We start from the raw sequence: 19,055 nt of genomic DNA, 5'->3' as shown, positions 1-19,055 counted from the left end.
GTCTCAAAATTCTTCATATATCTTTGATTCTCCAAATATATCTCCATGGTAACTGTTATTAGTATCTGGATTTTGTAGATGGAATAATGAATTTTCAGAAAATTAAGAGTCTTTCTAATACTCACCATTACTAAGTGACAGATATGAAGAACAAACTAACATATTCCAATTTGAACTTTCACTGTTTCCTAAAAGCAGCTTATGTGGAAGTATCTAGGAAAAGTTTTGCTAGCCATCCCTGCAAGATGAACAAGTGCACTATTTAGTTACTTTGGAAGTAATGTTAACTTGAACCACATCAATAGATAGAATACACATGATGAGAGGTAATAATTCCACTATTGTCCATTCACCTAGTTGAGAAACTTGATGCTGTATTTTAAGAGAAATACTAAAAATCATTTGAATATGAATTGATAAGTACAAAGAGGACAACGAAAATAATGCATCTTATGGCCAAAATTGATCTGAATGTGTTCGTCTGAAGGAAACATCAAAGAGTTCACTTCACAAAGAAAATGCCACATCATACTTATACACTATTATAGAACAGCTTTAGTCATAACAGCCCCAAACTAAAAACATTCCAAATGTTCTTCAATTGGTGAATGGATAAACTGTCCTACATTCATATAGTAGAGTATATTCACCAACAAAAAAGAATGAACAATTGATACCAATAATATTGGTGAATATCAAATGCATTATACTAACTGAATGTTCCTTGTCCTGGGGTTTTTAAAGCTTATTGGAGCTGTGGGTTTATAATTTTCACAGGATTTAGAAAATTTTCAGCCATTATGTCTTCATATATATTTTTCTCCTATTTTCATTCAGGGACTCCAACTGTATCTTTATTAAGCCATTTCAAGTTCTCCCACAGCTCACTGGTTTTTGTTCATGGATTTCCTGTGGCCCCCATTTCAATTTATGTAGTTTCTATGACTATGGTTTACATTTCACAAATCTTTTCTTCTGCAGTGTCTAATCTGTGCTCAAGTCTATCTATTTACCAATCTTTAAATTTCACACATTGTGCTTTTCATATTCAAATATTCAGTTGGAGTCTTTTTTATATCTTTATGTCTCCATTAATTATTTTATGAAGTTTAATTATAATTTTGTAAAATCATTGTCTATTAATTATAACATTTATATCTGTACTGGGTCAGTTTTCATTCTTTGATTTTTTTGCCCATGATTGTGGGTCATATTTTCCTGCTTCTTTGTATGTCCAGACACTTTTAAAAGTCTATATTAAAAAGTTTATTACGGCTGTTCCTGTCATGGCTCAGTAGAAACAAATCTGACTAGCATCCAAGAGGATGCATATTCAACCCCTGGCCTTTCTCAACAGAATAAGGATCCAACGTTGCATGAGCTGTGGTATAGGACAGCAGCTGATTCGACCCTTAGCCTGGGAACCTCCATATGCCGTGGATATGGCCATAAAAAGACCCACGCAAAAAAAGTTTATTGCGAACTAAACCATTAAAAAACAAACTATAAAGTATGTTTGCTTCTTGTTAACAGGTCCAGGAGCATTTCTATAGTTCCATTTCTGATAAGCTAAATTTATGTCTCTGGCTTCAAGTTCTCCTTTGAGCTAAAGACTCACATATCCAATCACATACTTGACAACTCTATCTGTATTTATCACAATTCCCCCCCAACTTATTATACTTGCCCCCACTTAGTTATTTCCCATAAGTAGAAATTTTTGTTTATGTATAATTTTAAAATAAAAATATCTGAGAAGGATTGGCAAATAATCTCATGTAACAAATTGGCAAATAATAATTTTAATAGAAAAATTTCTGTTTATGTACAATTGTTAAATAATATATCTGGGAAGGATTATAAGATCTAAATAGTCCAAGCATCACAGAACAATCAGAAAAAAAAGTTATCAAGATTTATAACTAGCAATGGATTTAGGGCCAGAGTTTTTTCTAGATGATTGCTCCCAAACTTTCAAAAGAACATATACGTCCAATGATGTCTACCATGGAATTCAGGAAAATCTAAAAACACCTTAAATCATTTTGTAAAGCTAGTATAATCTACTACAAAAATATAAATACTACTGAACTAAAGAGAAAACCAGGAGCATTTAATACATAACCTAAAAAAAAAAAAAAAAAGCTAACAAAACTACATGCATGCCTTCTCTCTTTCCATTCACTCTCACCATCCTGGAAAGTTTGGAGTCCAATTCATTAAATTCATTAAAATGACCTTTATCACACATTTGTACTTCAACTGAAGATTCTTGCATATCTTTCCCAGTCCTGAACTTGAAGAATACTTTCTTTGGTTTCTTTGTTTCATTTGCTTTCTATTCATCAGCACAACTTTCCATTTATTCCTGGAGAATTTTATGTTAGACTCAACACACTGACAGGCTACAACCTGTTAAAATATTTTTAAACCCATATCATATCTAATTGACAGTTTCTGTGAGCTTTAAGCCATTAGCAATTTTTATAATTGTCCCTTTTATATTTTCATCCTGGTAACTGATAAAAGCATTGGAAAGAACAGGATCAAGAAAAGAGATTTAAAAATTTCTCTCCAAGTTATCCTCAGTTCTTTAATTAGCACTATGTGAGTAGAGTATTTTAGCTAGTCACTAATCCACCAAATTATACAACCATCCCAATAGTATTTCTTCATTTTTTTCTACAAGTGAAATAAAAAGTCCCTGCCAAATATTTTGTTGAAATACAGTCTCATTACGTGCACTGTACTTGCCTTATACTCCCATCTAGAACCTAATTTCAAGTTACTTACAGGGCCAAACTGAGAATACACCATAAATCTCATATGGTCTTACAAGTGGATTACTTTATTATCCTTCCTAAATGTCAATAAGAAATGCTTTTTACTGATATACTTGAAGTCATTAAATGTGATATTAAACATAAGCTTAGTTAAATCACAGCATTAGCTCAGCCATCTGTTTTGTATATGGTATCCTAATAATTTTAAAGACTCCATAGACTGTTTCACACACTTGTGTACCTATCTGTCTTTTTAAAGAACATGGGCCTTGTGATGAAGGCTGGGAGGAAAATGAGCTGTGTTCAACTCCCAATTCTACCAGTAACTACTTTGGTGAAGGTATTATGTCATTACTGATGTAAGTTTCACTTGATTCATTTTTTTTTTTTTTTCTTTTTAGGGCCACACCTGAGGCATATGGAAGTTCCCAGGCTAGGAGTAAAATCAGAGCTGCAGCTGGATCCTAGGCCACAGCCATAGTAATACCAGATATGAGCTACATCTGTTACCTACTCCACAGTTTGCAGCAATGCCAGATACTTAACCCACTAAGCGAGGCCAGGGATCAAACCCACATCCTCACAGACACTGTGTCAAGTTCTTAACCCGCTGAGCCACAACAGGAACTCTTCACTTGATTCATTTATAAAGTTGAAAGAGGAGTTCCTTTTGTGGCCTAGGAGGTTAAGAACCTGGCTAGTATCCATGAGAATGCAGGTTCAATCCCTGGCATCTCTCAGTGGGTTAAAAGATTTGGCAATTTGACTCCTAGCCTGGGAGCTTCCATATGCTGGAGATGTGGCCCTAAAGAAATTTATATAAATACATAATTTGAAATAATTTATCATATTATCATTTGATAATTTACAGCATTTATCATTTATAAAATTGAAAGAATTTATCATATTAGCATTTCCCAAAGTGTCCCTCAAATTTTAGTTTTATGGCATAATAGCCATTACTGAAAATTACAATGTCTATGGTAAAATAGCTTTGGGCAATGTCAAAGACTTCTTTACTATAGGATTGGTAGAGTCTTAAAATAAAAAGGTTTTCTCCAAAAAGAGCTATGCTAGTCTTTCCAAACTTATTAAGATATACAACACTTGTGCATGGTTTATCTTGTTGGTTAGTGTTCTCTACAGTATGTGCTGGGAAATGTAAAAATACAATAAAAATCTAAGTATCATTTCTTCTCCATAAGGTTCTATAATTAGGGTATATTCTATTTCCATGCAATCAAGGTGTAAGATCTAGAATTTTCATCAGAAAGGCAAAACGCAGGCAGACCAAATAAAAATGGTGTCAGTAGATTTGAACAAAGCTAAAATTGAGATTTTGAGGTCCATAATTGTGAAGGGATTCTATATGTATTAACGGCAAAAGGTTGTCCTGTCAAGTGAAAGCAAACTCAATGCTTACCACCAAAAAGTTATGGTGATGTGTTCTATCACTGATTTTGTGTTGTTGTTGTGTGGTTAAAATCACTTTCAGATAGGAAAGGGAGATATAAATTTAAAATAGGCTTGATGAAAACAGTATGCAAAAACATAGGGATGCAGGAAAAGAGCTCATGGAAACTATGTTTAAAAAGAAAGTTGGTAAAATATAATATTTGAACTAAATATCCTGACAAGTGGGATTGGTCTGGTTGAACAGAGTGTTGAAAGAGTTCTTAAATTTTTTTCTCATTTTTCTATGGATTTTTCACCTTCTTCTTAAGCTTCTATTGAATTGGAGTGCTAAGAAGAAAAAAAGGAAAAGCTAGAAGCCACATACGGTGAATATGACTTCTTAAAAGACATAATGCATTTGTTAAACTCTAATATATATATGATTGCCTTCAAAGAGTTAGTCTAAGGAAGCTGTTGTGTCTTTCCTCTCTGTGCACATCTGGTTTCAGTAAAGAATGAATCCTGATGTTTGTCATCATAATCCTTTATAATAAATACCAAGTTCCTTAAAAGTGGTATTTATACAAATGTATATTCTTCAGAATTCCTATTTTAGTACCTTTCCATAATAAATAGTCAATATTTGTTGATGAAACTATACTATAAATAGTACTCGGTGATAGAGATACAAAAATGAATGATATCTAGCTCCTTTCTTCAAAATATTAGTGTTCTAGTCAAAAACATGATGTTATATGGTAGAAAGTGCTGCAGAAGAGTTATGCACAGGAGTGAGCACAATTAGAGCAAGAATTAAGAAAGTGCAAATCAACTATAATAAAAAAAATTTTTAAGATATTAAGACTCAGTAAATTGAGTGTGGGCTGCATGAAAACTATGCCCAAACTTTGCCATTTTTGTAAATCTGAGACTGTTCTAAGATAAAAGTTTTCGAAAAACACACACACACACAAACACAAAAATGAAATGAGAGCATGTGTAACAGAGAGAAAAAAAATCAAAATGACCGAAGCATTCCTTGAAAAATAGAGATCAAGACCCTGGCCATCCATCAATTGCTCTGGCTTCCGTTTGTACCCCATTGCCTCTCTTTGTGATTAACTCACACTGTTTTTAGCTCTTCAAATACATTATCCTCCATCTTGCTTAAAATAGAGTACAGGAGTTCCCTGGTGGCCTTGTGGTTAAAGGATCAGGTGTTGTCACTGCTGTGGTTCTGATTACTGCTGCAGCAAAGATGGGTTAGAGCCCTGGCTGGGGAACTTCTGCATGCCACAGGCAGGAGTGGGAGGAAGGGGAGGGGAAGGGATGGGGACGAGGGAAAGGGAGAGGAGAAGGGAGGAGAGAGAAGAGGGGAGAGAGAGAGAACATGTTCTCTCTGTCTCTGCTCAGAATTTGTTTTTCCCACTTGGTAGACTTAAAACTCATAGAAAACTTTAAAATCTCAACTTAAATAGCACCTCCTTGCAGGAGGTCTTTTTAGACTCTGAGACTGGATCATATACATTCTCACACTATCCTCTATCTTTCTTTGTGAGCACTCATCATTGCTTGTAATGTACATTTATCTGTGTGACTTTTACAATTAATGTTTGGATTCTAAACTAGACTATACACTCCATGAAAACATAGACTCTGTCTATTTTATTCAACATGCACCATCAGTACCTAGCAAAGACTTTTCATACGGAAAGTACTCCATAAACATTTTTTGATTGGATGCATGAGATGAATGTAGAAAGAAATTCGAAGAATCAACGAGTCCAAAGAGGGCAGGTATTTAATGCGATGCTAAGGATTTATACTTTATCCTGAGGTCTCTGGGGAGGAACTTAATTTTAAGTAGGGAAGTGGAGTGAACAGATATGTATTTTCTAAATATAACTCTATGGTGCTAAAAACTGAACAGAGTGGAATAAGATGGTAGGTAAAGAGTCCCATTAGAAAGTTGCTGGGGTAAGACAGGTAAGAAATTTGGTTACTTGAACTAGGGATTGGATGATGGGAGAGTAAGAAGTATGAAATTTGAGAGATCTTAAGTTGGGGAAAAAAAACAGGATTTATTACCTGTTTAGAGGTGAGAATGAAGAAGAAGGAGGAAAATGGGTCACAGCTGATTCTTAGGTTTCTAATTTGGGCAAATACACAGATGGTGCCATTGCCCACTGAGACAGTGAAATGAAAGTAGGATTTGATATTTAATTCTTATTAATGTTGAATCCTAAGAGATTTCCAGAGGACATGTAGATTGAACCTGAGAGTTAGAGCAAAAAGACAACCAGACAATGAACTTTGGGAAAAAAAAAAAAAACTTTGATAAAAATACACATAAACTCATCATCTTAATCATTTTGTATGTACAGTTCAGTGGCATTATGTTCATATGATTGTGTGACCATACCACCCACCTCCAGAACATTTCAATTTTTCCAGACAGAAAATCTGTACTCATTAAATAATAGCTCTCTATGGCTCCTCCAAACCAGCCCATGGCAACCACCATTTTACTTTCTGTCTCTATGAATTTGACTGTTTAGCTATCTCATATAAGTGGAATCATGCAATATTTGTCCTTTTATTACTGGTTTATTTCATGAAGCATATTAGTTTCAAGGTTAATCCATGCTGTAGTATATATGAGAATTTCTTTCTTTTTTAAGAATAAATAATGCCCATCGCTTATCTTAAAGAACTTAATAGAAAAAGTGGCCTAGTGATAATCTGCCTCTCAAAGCTAATTACTGAAATATGCTTTAAATAGCAAATGCATACTTTTTCTAGTATAAATTAATTCTCAAATTGAAGGTGGGGCACTATTCAACATTTTTTTTTTTTTTTTGGTCGATTTAGGGCCACACCCACAGCCTAGGGAAGTTCCCAGGCTAGAGGGCGAATCAGAGTTGTAGTTGCTGGCCTATGTCACAGTCACAGCAATGCCAGATTTGATCTGTATCTATGACCCACACCACAGCTCACAGCAATGCCAGATCCTTAACCCCCTTAGTGAGGCCAGGGATTGAACCCACATCCTCATGGATACTAGTTGGGTTTGTTACCACTGAGCCACAACAGGAACTCCCTTATTTACCATTTTTTAAGCTTTCCCATCAGCCAACATCTAGGTGCTGCATTTTATCTTAAAAATTCAGTAATTATTTTTTAATTATCTGTGTACATCTGGCTACAATGTTAAATATTTAAAACAAAGAACTGCCTGATGATTTTTTAAAAAATATGCATGAATCCTCCAAAATTCTCATGGAGAGAAATTGATTGGCAAGCCATTAAATTTTCTTATTTATGCCTATAGTTATTCCACTTTAAGATAAGAATTTCGAGCCTCTAAATTATTTTCAGAAAGTTTTGATACTTCTATGGTATCATCAATCTATCTTTGCCCAAAGTGTGATCTAGAGATGGCAGGTAGTCTGTGAGGGTCCCGAGTGTATTGCACAGACAGCTGTCTCCAGGATTAGTCATGAAATCACCCCAATGGTTAAATTTTTACCTTTGATATTGATCCACATTTGCCTTCTTACATACTTCATTGGCAACTTACTAAACTAGAATCAATCTCTTTAAGCATTTGGTAAGGAAGAGTGAAGAATAACAAGTTCAAAGACAGGCTTCCCAGGTCTATTATTCAAAACCTGTGTGACATTGCACAAGACAGCTTTTCCTATGGGTATTAGTTTTCTCAGTTTAAAAATGGAACTGAGTGGTGGGTGATGAGGGTGATAGAGCAACTTTAAGGATAATTGCAAATATTCAAAGAATAAAAGAATGCCAAATTCCTAAGTAAAAAACAAGAACAAAAACAAACCAAAAAAAACCCCAACTACATGCAATTATTGCCATTCATATACCAACAGGCTTCTTTCAGTGACAAGTAGATATGAGTAAGTCAGTATGATTTCTTGATAACTGAAGTGCTTTGTAGCATGAAAACCATAAACTTAACAAAACTACAATGAGGTACCATGTCACACCAATCAGAATGGTCATCATTAAAAAGTCTACCAATAACAAATGCTAGGGAGGGTGTGGAGAAAAGGGAACATTCCTATACTGTTGGTGGGAATGTAAATTGGTATAACCACTATGGAAAACAGTATGCATGTACCTCAGAAAACTAAAAATAGAGTCGCCATATGATTTAGCAATCCCACTCCTGAGCATATTTCTGGATAAAACTATAATTCAAAAAGATATATGCACCCTTGTGTTCATAGCAGTACTATTCACAATACCAAGACATGGAAACAACCTACATGTCCATTGATAGATGAATGGATTAAAAAGATGTGATACAAATACACAATGGGATATTACTCAGCCACGAAAAATAAAGAATGCCATTTGCAGTAACATGGACAGAACTAGAGATTCTCATACTAAGTAAGTCAGATGAGAAAAACAAAAACACCATATGGTATCACTTATATGTGGAATCTAAAATTTGGCACAAATGAATCCATCTACAAAACAGAAATAGACTCATAGACATAGAGAACAGACTCATGGCTGCCAAGGGGAAGGAGGTAGGTAGAAGGATGGACTTGGAGTTTGGGGTTAGTAGATTCAAACTATTACATTTAGAATGGATAAATAACAAGGTCCTACTGTATAGGACGGGGAACTATATCCAATCTCCTAGGAGAGACTATGATGGAAGATAATATAAGAAAAGGGATGTATAATACATATATATGAATGATTGAGTCATTTTGCTGTATAGCAGATACTGGCACAATATTGTAAATCATCTATATTTTATAAATTTAAAAAAAGGAAACACAAACTTAAAAAGAATTTTAGAGCCATTCTTTCCTCACTTTTTTTCATGAATTGATTTACTCTAATACTGATTTTCTACATAATATCCTTGTAGCATATTTTGACTTTTAAATTGTCCCCTTATTTTGATTCCCTTTCTAAACTGACACTTGAGAACAATTTGTTTTAATGAATTTATCACCTAAACTTAGGGAACATATCATTGTAAAAGCCCAAGTATAAATGTCCACTTTCTTCAGGACTAAATAAATATTTTGAACTCAATACACTATGAAATTTTAAATTTCGTCTTAACACAGTGGTCCATTCCATTCAGAACTAGTGTTTTTTAAACACTTCAAGAGAGCAGCATTCAGAGCTTTCAAAACCTATTCTTAATCTTTTTCCTATTTCTCTAATTTCTCCTTTTATAATTTCCAGGCCACTGTTTTGTTGTGGACTTTCTCAAAACATAGGCCAAAGCACTTATATATCTAGTCAATTAATGTGTGAGATATTCCTGATGATTACTTTCATTTTTTTCTTTTTTTTTTCTTTTTGTCTTCTTGCTATTTTTTGGGGCCACTTCCGTGGCATATGGAAGTTCCCAGGCTAGGGGTCTAATCGGAGCTGTAGCCGCTGGCCTACGCCAGAGCCACAGCAACGCGGGATCCGAGCCACGTCTGCAACCTACACCACAGCTCACGGCAACGCCGGATCGTTAACCCACTGAGCAGGGGCAGGGATCGAACCCGCAACCTCATGGTTCCTAGTCGGATTCGTTAACCACTGCGCCACGACGGGAACTCCCATTTTTTTCTTAATATCTATGTACAAATTGATACGAAGGTAAACTTTAGTATGAAAACTGGGGAAAAAGTCCACTAGACTTCAACATTTCATAAATTAAGTCTACAGGGAAAAATTTCTAATTTGAAAAATCTACTTTTATTGACAATGTACCTTATCTTCTTTCCTCTGTAATACAATATAATAACAAAATGTAAGTAATAAAATGTTTAATACAGTTTCTATTTGATGGAGCTTCATTTGCATATCTTACTATGCTTTCTAGTCTCCTTACAGAAACTTATATTTTAAAATTTTTTACATAAAGTTTTTTAAAAGCATATATGCATGTTAAAAGCCTAGTTAAATAACATATTAAATAGCCTATTTAAATTCAAATTTTGATATATTTTCTTCTTTATTTTTTTATGGCTGCACCTGAGGCACATGGAAGTTCCTGGGCCAGGGAGTGAATCTGAGCTGCAGCTGTGACCTGTGCCACAGCTATGGCAGTGGTCACCACTATGCCAGGCTGGGAATCGAGCCCATGCTTCCACAGAGACTTGAGCTGTTAAGCTCAGATTCTTAACCCACTGAGCCATAGAGGGAACTCTGATGTGTTTTATTCTTGGTGCCCAGTAAAATTTACTCTGGATCACTTTATATTTCAGATCTTGGGATGTGTATGATACTGATGATATTTAGCCATTCATTTAATCAACAAGTATTTTTGAGTACCTGTCTTTTGTCAGGAGAGGATGCAATCCATGTCCTCAAGGAATTCAGATCTGCAAAAATAGAACATGTATGTGTGTGCATGTATACGTATATCTGTATATGCATATATGTGTGTGTATATATAATACACACAGAGAGAAATTCAAGTAAACTCAATTGCAATGTTAAGAGAAGCACAATGAAACAGGATATATGACAATAAACGATGGTACAAGGGCTGCATAGGCGAAGATTCAAGGAAGATTCTTTGGAGGCCATATTTTGTTGAAAATTAAAAGATAAGAAGCAGCTAGCTGTTCCACAAATAGCATATTCCAGCATGAAAATAAAATATGTGCAGCTTCTAAGAGAAATTCTTAGCAGGAAAGCAGCAACTGGGTGGTACTTAGTGAGTCAGGGAGAGATGAGATGAAATGAGATTGAGAAGGAAAAGGGGCCCCTGATAAGGAGATAGAATCTTTTCTAAGAGAATCAGAGACAAAAAAAGGGGGAAAGTAGACAGCTTTATCCACCATGTTTTCCATCACTCTGCGAGGCATTTTGTATTTTTCTTACATATTTTTCATAATAACCTTTTGAGAAACCTGCTATTAGTCTGAAATTATACATTAGAAAAATAAGATTTACTTGCTGCACAGTTAGTAAAAGTTAAGATTCAGATCTGAGTGTGTTTGTCTACAAACAGCTGATCCGGTTTACCATAGCCCACTACCTAACAGAGAATATAAAAATTGAGTGGGCCATGAAAAGTCACAGTGGTCCCACCACCACCTCAAAGCATAAAGTTCCCTTTTTTCTTAAAGCTATTTTATGATTTAGTTATCTGTAAGTGTCTGCATCTCACTATTTTCTCAGCTTACTGAATTCACAAATCCCAATTTGCTCATTTCTGTAGTCCTCACAACGAGAGCAGGATCTTGACAACATTTGGTGATCACAAATATTAACTAAGCAAAGAAATGAATGGATTGCTAATGAATGAATGAAAAGTATGACCTTCTCTAGTAATAGTGTAATATTAGCCAAAGTTTCTTATAATGTCAGTTTCTTTAAAGCATTCCGTACTCTTTGGGACACTGTTCAAAGTAAGTTGTTATCATGATATTATGCCCCTGAGTTTTTATGCCACTTACAAAGGCAGTATGGCATGCACTATTGGTTCTCAATGATTAGTGTATATGAGAGCTATTTCTTTTCAGAGTTTGAGTGATTTTTTTGTATATTATCCTAAAATAATTTTGAAAAAAAAAATGCCTTTCACACATTCAACTCGATGTCTAAAGCTTTCTAACATTTTCTTTTCTTTTTGGCTGCCCCACAGCATATGGAGTTCCCAGGTGAGGGATCAAATCTAAGCCACAGTCACAACCTAAGCTACAGCTGCAGCAACTACAGATCCTTAACGCACCACACCGGGCTGGGGATCAAATCTGCGTCCCAGTGCTCCCAAGATGCTGCCAATCCCATTGCTCCCCAGTGGGAACTCCCATCATAATTGTAAATAATTCCAAAGGGTGCAACCTCTGGAGTACTAAAAATATAAGCATTTTAAGAAAATATGTTTAGTCATTCTTTTTAATATAGCCAATGGAATAAAAATACCATTGTGATTTGATATCCAACATTTAAAAGAAAACAAGAAAAACTTTCATTCAATACTTGAAAAAAAAACTTCATTTTTTTCTTTTAAGTAATTTGTCTGTTTTATTTTCACTTGAGAACTTACTCTTAATTTTTTTTTGTTGTTGTTGTTGTTGTTGTTGTTGTTGTTGTTGTTGTCGTTGCTATTTCTTGGGCCGCTCCCGCGGCATATGGAGGTTCCCAGGCTAGGGGTTGAATCGGAGCTGTAGCCACCGGCCTACGCCAGAGCCACAGCAACGCAGGATCCGAGCCGCGTCTGCAACCTACACCACAGCTCATGGCAACGCCGGATCGTTAACCCACTGAGCAAGGGCAGGGATCGAACCCGCAACCTCATGGTTCCTAGTCGGATTCGTTAACCACTGCGCCACTACGGGAACTCCCCTTACTCTTAATTTTAATATCTTATGATCAAGAATCTTAATGATTACATTGTCAAAGTCCAGCAACATGGATGGAACTAGAGACTCTCATATTGAGTGAAGTAAGTCAGAAAGAGAAATACAAATACTATGATATCACTTATATCTGGAATCTAATATATGGCACAAATGAACCTTTCCACAGAAAACTAAGTGCTATGATACTTTTAAAATTAACTTTAAAAAGAGTCTACGACCATAAAGTTCTATGTCTTAATTTTCTCATCTTGGCCTGAATCTTCATAGTGATTAGTATTAGTACAGGTGTTACCCCCAGAATGAAAATACATGTCAAATTTTGGTAACAAAAATATAACATAGAAGCACTGGAAATTCATCTTTAATGAGATGTAAGTTACTCTCTTCCAATTTAGGTCCTGTATGCAAGGGTGAACATTATTTCTGGCCAGAATAAAAAAGGTTTTAATACCAACCAACTCCTAATTTTTTAAAATAATAATCACTGAGAGACTCTGTTCACATAAACTGTAGAGATGATTGGAAGAAGTTTCATAATAGGAATATAACATGACTCTTTGAACTCCTTTTGAGTTACATGCTCCAAATTGCAGTAATCCATTATCAAAAATTATGTTTAATGACCTATAAGCTGACAACTCAATTGGGTTCTCTTAATTTTGTTGAAAGGAAGTAATTAGAAACCATTGTACTTGCAGAAAGATTTATTTTCTAGTCATTAGTGACATTTACCTTCTCAACATCAACATCAATATTTTAAATTAACTCTGTATTTGGCATCCTGGGGCGTTGTACATGCTGGAGACACTTTGCACTGTTAGATAAGGCTTGGTTATACGAACTAAGACTCAGTATAAGAGGGAATGTGGTAAAAGAAAACAAGCGTAACCCAAATACATTCTCAGGTACTCGTGGAATTTTAGAATTTGGAAATTGATTCTCTGAGAATTTAGAGAAGTTGACTCTTTCAGAATCATGTGAGCACCGCCCCCCCCCCCAACACTTCTTGGAAAATCTTTATATGCCCCCAGATATATTTGTGTGTGTATCTTTTTTTGTAAAGCTGATAACCAAGGTAATGGCTAAAAATTAGCATGTTTAAAAACTAGCCTCAGAGATTGAAATTCCATTGGTTTATTAGGAGGCCAGGAATCTGGTTTTTTTTCCTTTTTTAAACCAACTTTCCCCAGATGATTCTGATGCAGGCTATCCATAGACTGCTCTCTGTCCCCGCTTCCCCGCCTCCAAAAAAAAAATACTATGTGGAGAACGTAAATGCTTAAATAGAATACTAGTTAATGTTATTGGTTATTTTGTTCCAGGAACTGTTTTATGTTAACTGTTATAAATATTCATAAAATCCTTTTAACACTGATGTAAGTATCGCTATTATTTCCATTTTAAATTTGGATAAAGTGAGTTATAATAAGTTAAATCACTTGTTTAAGATACACAGCATGAGAAATGGGAGGGCACATGAGTCAACAAGAGGCTGGTGAAGATTCAAGGCACTGATAAAATTCTGGCTGAGAAACACGAATGTTGTTCGGAAGGCAATGGGAATCTATGGAAGGGTTTTGTACAGGTAACCTCAGATTAGTTTGAAAGAAAGAGGTCAGGGCAGAATGCTGGAAATGCCAATATTTAAGGAACAGATAAAAGAAAAGATACAGATAGGATTGATTAGAGAGAGATAATGACATCGACAATGCAAGACTTCAAAAAGAATGAAATGAGCCATAATGTCACATGGTAGAGACGAAGAAACAAAAGAATGCAAAATTGCCCTCTGAATTTACTGAAAAAGAGATCACCATCGAAAATGATTTAATTGGTTTCATACAGATGGAAGCCAGATGGCAGTAGTTTGAAGAATAAATGGGTTAGAAAGACGAAAATTGAAGAATGCATACAACTCTTTCAAGAGACTTAACTGTGAAGAAGAAAAAGGCTTGTGGCTACTACAACACTGAGGACATAAGAGCATGTTTATATTTTGAAGAAAAAAACACATATGAGGAAATGAATGATAAGGAGCTAATAAGTAAGTAATTCAAGAAAATAGAAAAGTAGGAACCCCAGGGCTTAGCAAGAACTATATAACTTCTGAATTAATAGAGGATATAAATAAGAGTTGGGGTAAAGGAAAAAATGTTTGGTGCTAAAATTTTGCTTAATAAGTAAGTGTCAGCAGGTCAGTAGATGACAGTGATTGAGAAATAGAAGGTAATGTTTCTGGATTACATAATCCTCAAATAATCAAGAGATTTCTATGAGAGTGTTCAAAGGAGCACGCTTAGAAAGTGGAATTGAGCTATGATAATGATGAGCCAGACCTATAAGTAATAACTGAATTAAAATGTATATAACAAGTTAGCCATTGAACAAGTGACTTGGGTGCTAATTCTTGACTGGGAATTATGTTAAGGAATCAAGTTACAAGGATATTTTAGCACTTCTCAACCAATGACACTATTCAAGGGAAGGGTAGTCAAAAAATTGCTGAAGAATATACAGAAAGTTTAGAAACATATATATGTGTGTGTATATATTTTTTATATGTATATATATATCTTTTTGGGGAAAATTACAGCCATTTTTGTTTTCATTTTGACAGCACCAGATTTCTTAGTGTAAGTGATTGGCGGTAATTAGCTATGAAAGGTTGGAAAAAAGGACAGTCATCTGATACATGGACAAGATGTAATATCATCAAATAACTGTAAAGAAAACAATGTGTAATATAAATATATAAAAATGCTATGGGAAGAGAGAATGAGAGTGTTATTTACTATTGCCTAAATAATAGAGAAGATGGGAAAGTTACATGTAGGAGGAGATGTCTATGTGGAGTCTCAGCCAACGTATTTTCTACCTTTAGAGAAGGGGGGACCAGGTTGTGTAGGCAACTGTGAGTATCATGCAGTTAGAAAAATGGCCTGAATAGGTATACTATTGTATATAAAATGGGTGGTCCACAGGTACCTGCTGTATAGCTCAAGGAACTCTACTCAATATTCTGTGATAATCTATATGGGAATGGATATGTGCATATGTATATCTGAATCACTTTGCTGTACAGCAGAAATTAATACAACACAGTAAATCAATTATGCTTCAACAAAATTTAAAGAAAAAAAGAAAAATAGCTTGAATCCAGATTTTGGAATATATTGCATGAATGTTATTTGTACTTATCTGTACCATAAATTCTGGGAGGTGAGGATAGAGATTGGGAGATGTTAAAGAAGCAAATGAAATAAAGAAGTTTACCTTTGAACAGAATTGGTTTTTGAGGGGAAACTGGAGGGAAGAACACATGTTAGAAGGTTATTGGAATTATTTAGACTAGAGCTGAAAAAAGCCAAAATCGGACAGAGGCTATGGGCATGGAGAGGAGTGCAGGGATTCAGAAGGACATGGGATAGAGAGTGTAGATTTTTTGAGTAGTGAAGTCAAGGACTCCCTAATCCTTAACATAAACTACTCAACAGATAGAAGGTGATGATATTGACTAAGGTAGAGAGTCCAAAGAAGAAAGGAATTCTTGAAGGCCAGGGTACCATACAGTAAATCAAACCACATGCATAAAGTAAAATAATACCAAGATAAGAAGTTCTATCGTTTTTTGCTGCACACGTAAACAATTGATGAGTCCACATAAAAGTTAAGACCATATGCCTGACTTGCTGACAACTCATGCTTCTTTTTAGTTTTCAAAGAAGCTAAGCTGCAAAGCAAGTGAAGCCATTCTCTAGCTTTCTTTCCACGTAACATAAATCAGAAATTGCACAGTTTGTCAGTGGAGTTCTGGAAAATATGGATACAAAAGAATTCCTCCTTCTTCCTTTTCCACCTTTGTCTGCCTAAGGCATGAAGATTGATCAGACATTTACAGAAGCAACTGCCAAGGTCGTATTCACTGCGTGAGAGGGTGATTGCTCTGCTTCTCCAACAAAAAGCAAAATGGCAGCATTTAAATGAACTGACACATCAGATACCCCCAGCTGTTCTTTAAAAGTAATACATTAATCAGGGGATAAACAAGGTATTGTCACCCTGACAAAATTTTAGAGCACTGCATCAGAGAAATCTCCTGAAATTACTCTTCTTGAATACAAACCAGGGCCTGACATTTTCCAAAAAGGACAATTATTTCAGAAGCTGTGGGCTGTTTCTTTTTTAATCTTCCTACAGAAGAACACTTTCTTGATTAGTGATCTGATTCTATAGACTATGTTGAGTCCCCTCCAGTGCATTTTCCAGGTTTAGAAAGGGGAGCAGCCCCCTTTTATAAGCTTTCTTTGAAATAGGGGTGTTAGGGGATATCTGAAGGCATTATTTTCCCAGGTAATTACTTTTATGTTGGTGAATTTTTAGAGCATTCTTTAAACACATTCCTTTCTTCTACTTTTACTGCTCTTTTATACTGGTTCCTCATTGTCTCCTGCCTAAGTTATTGTTATCTAAATGGTTACCATGACTCCAATTCTTTCCTTCCCTCATTTTTTCCTGCACAACATGCTCCAATTCAATTTTGTTTGCGTCATCTGGCCATCTAAGAACCTTAGACATCTCTACTGTTCTCTAGCATACATTTTCACATATTTGCTTGGCCTCAAGAGACTATAAAATCTATTGCTAAGCTGACTCACAAGCTTTGTGGTGCACTGCTAACTACACGTCTTCTCCACTAGTTAATGCAGTATTTTGTGCCTTTTCATGCCTACATTTTTTTTTTTTTTTTTTTTTGTCTTTTTGCTATTTCTTTGGGCCGCTCCCGCAGCATATGGAGGTTCCCAGGCTAGGGGTCGAATCGGAGCTGTGGCCACCGGCCAATGCCAGAGCCACAGCAACGCGGGATCCAAGCCGCGTCTGCAACCTACACCACAGCTCACGGCAACGCCGGATCCTTAACCCACTGAGCAAGGGCAGGGACCGAACCCTCAACCTCATGGTTCCTAGTCAGATTCGTTAACCACTGCGCCACGACGGGAACTCCTACATTTTGAATTCTTACCTCTTTTAAAATTCAGTTCAATTGTTATCTTTTTGATAAATCCATTCCCATTATTCTGAAATTAAATATTCCTTTTAATATTGTTTATAAATGTATTTTATTTTAGCAAAATAAATGCATTTCTTATTTGAACCCTATTGAGTAGTCCATATTGCCACATGGAAGTAAGCATATTGAGAACAGATATAATTTTGGGGGGTTTTTTTTAGAGGCAGAAGGGCTAGATATTCAGGGGGAATGGAGGGCTTAACAGATGAGGTGAAGTTTATATATGACCTGCAAGACGAAGGAGAACTTCAAGAAGAGCTCCTTGTGAGCCTGGAGTGTGCAAGGAAATCAGATACTCATTCATGTTAAATATCTCCATCTCTGTATCATCTATCTCCCTATTTCTCTGTCTATCAATTTTTTTTCTGTTTTTCCCCTTCTGCAGATACCTCCTCTTATACAGATACCTCTGGTTGCATTTTGTGGAACTAGAGATAAATTTAACTTTTTATAGTATTATGAAGAAAAATATGAATCAAGCAACAAATATGAGCTAATCAACATCTATCTGCCAGTAGTGCCAGACCCTTATGACCCATTACAGTTATTTTAAAGTGTGAGTACCCTAACTTGCAAGAATCAACTCAAGATACTGGTCAGAAGTGAAGATTCTCATATTTTACCTCAGGCGTTAAGATTTAGTTCCTTGTCAGCACAGTAAGACCAGGAAGAAAAAATCAAGATTGCAAAGAAAGAAACAAACTTTCATTATTCGCAGATATTACTGTCACTTTAGAACACTATAAAAGTTTCAGATCAATATTTGGCATTTAACAAAAGAGATTAGCAAGATCTATTGATGTAAGCTCAAATATAGAGATCAATTTCCCTTTCCTGTAACACACAAAGAATTAAAATTTCAAGTAGGTGTCATTTACATTAGCATCAAAAATATGAAGTGCCTGGAAATCTACTTTCTCTCTGTGGAGAACATTGAGCACTACTGTCTTAGTCTGTTTGGTTTGTCTAACAAAATACCATGGACTGGATGGCTTACATAACAGAAATTTATTCCTTCTAGTTCTGAAGGCTAGGAGGTCCAAGATCAAGGTGCCAGCAAGGTAGATTCCATTCTGAGGGTTCACAAGGCAGGTTTCACTCTTCTCTTGGCATATTGGCCCCTTTCAGGCTTTGTGCTCGCATGAAATTTTCTTTGTGTGCTTTCACAGAAAAACATGGCTCTCTTTTCCTCTTTACATAAGCCCCCCTGCCCCACATGGTACTGACTTAGGGCCCTACTGTTATGACCTCATTTAAACTTAGTGATCTCCTAAAGGCCTGTCTCCAAGTATAGGCATTCTGAGGGTTTTATTCGAGTTTTAATATATGATATTTAGGGGGAGGCCATTCAACTGACAGCAAATATTAAAACATATCTATGTAAAAATGAGAGAAATACCTTGTTGGAAGACAATTAATATAAAATGTAAATTCTCTCTAAAT

The 19,055-nt window shown here is 35.5% G+C and overlaps 1 protein-coding gene across 1 annotated transcript in view; it reads right to left on the bottom strand.

The window, feature by feature from the left end:
• LOC102166013 overlaps window positions 1-11,841 on the bottom strand; it is a 175,865-nt gene extending 164,024 nt beyond the window's left edge. Inside the window, exon 1 of the mRNA XM_021091908.1 lies at window positions 10,503-11,841. Coding sequence (XP_020947567.1) covers window positions 10,503-10,823 — 321 coding nt within the window. The 5' untranslated portion in view covers window positions 10,824-11,841. The remainder of the gene's footprint in view (window positions 1-10,502) is intronic.

The sequence above is a fragment of the Sus scrofa genome, chromosome 5 (assembly GCF_000003025.6).
Source record: "Sus scrofa isolate TJ Tabasco breed Duroc chromosome 5, Sscrofa11.1, whole genome shotgun sequence".
NCBI classification, from domain to species: domain Eukaryota; kingdom Metazoa; phylum Chordata; class Mammalia; order Artiodactyla; family Suidae; genus Sus; species Sus scrofa.
Note: the sequence above shows the minus strand (reverse complement) of the source record. Positions and strands in the feature narration are given on the sequence as shown.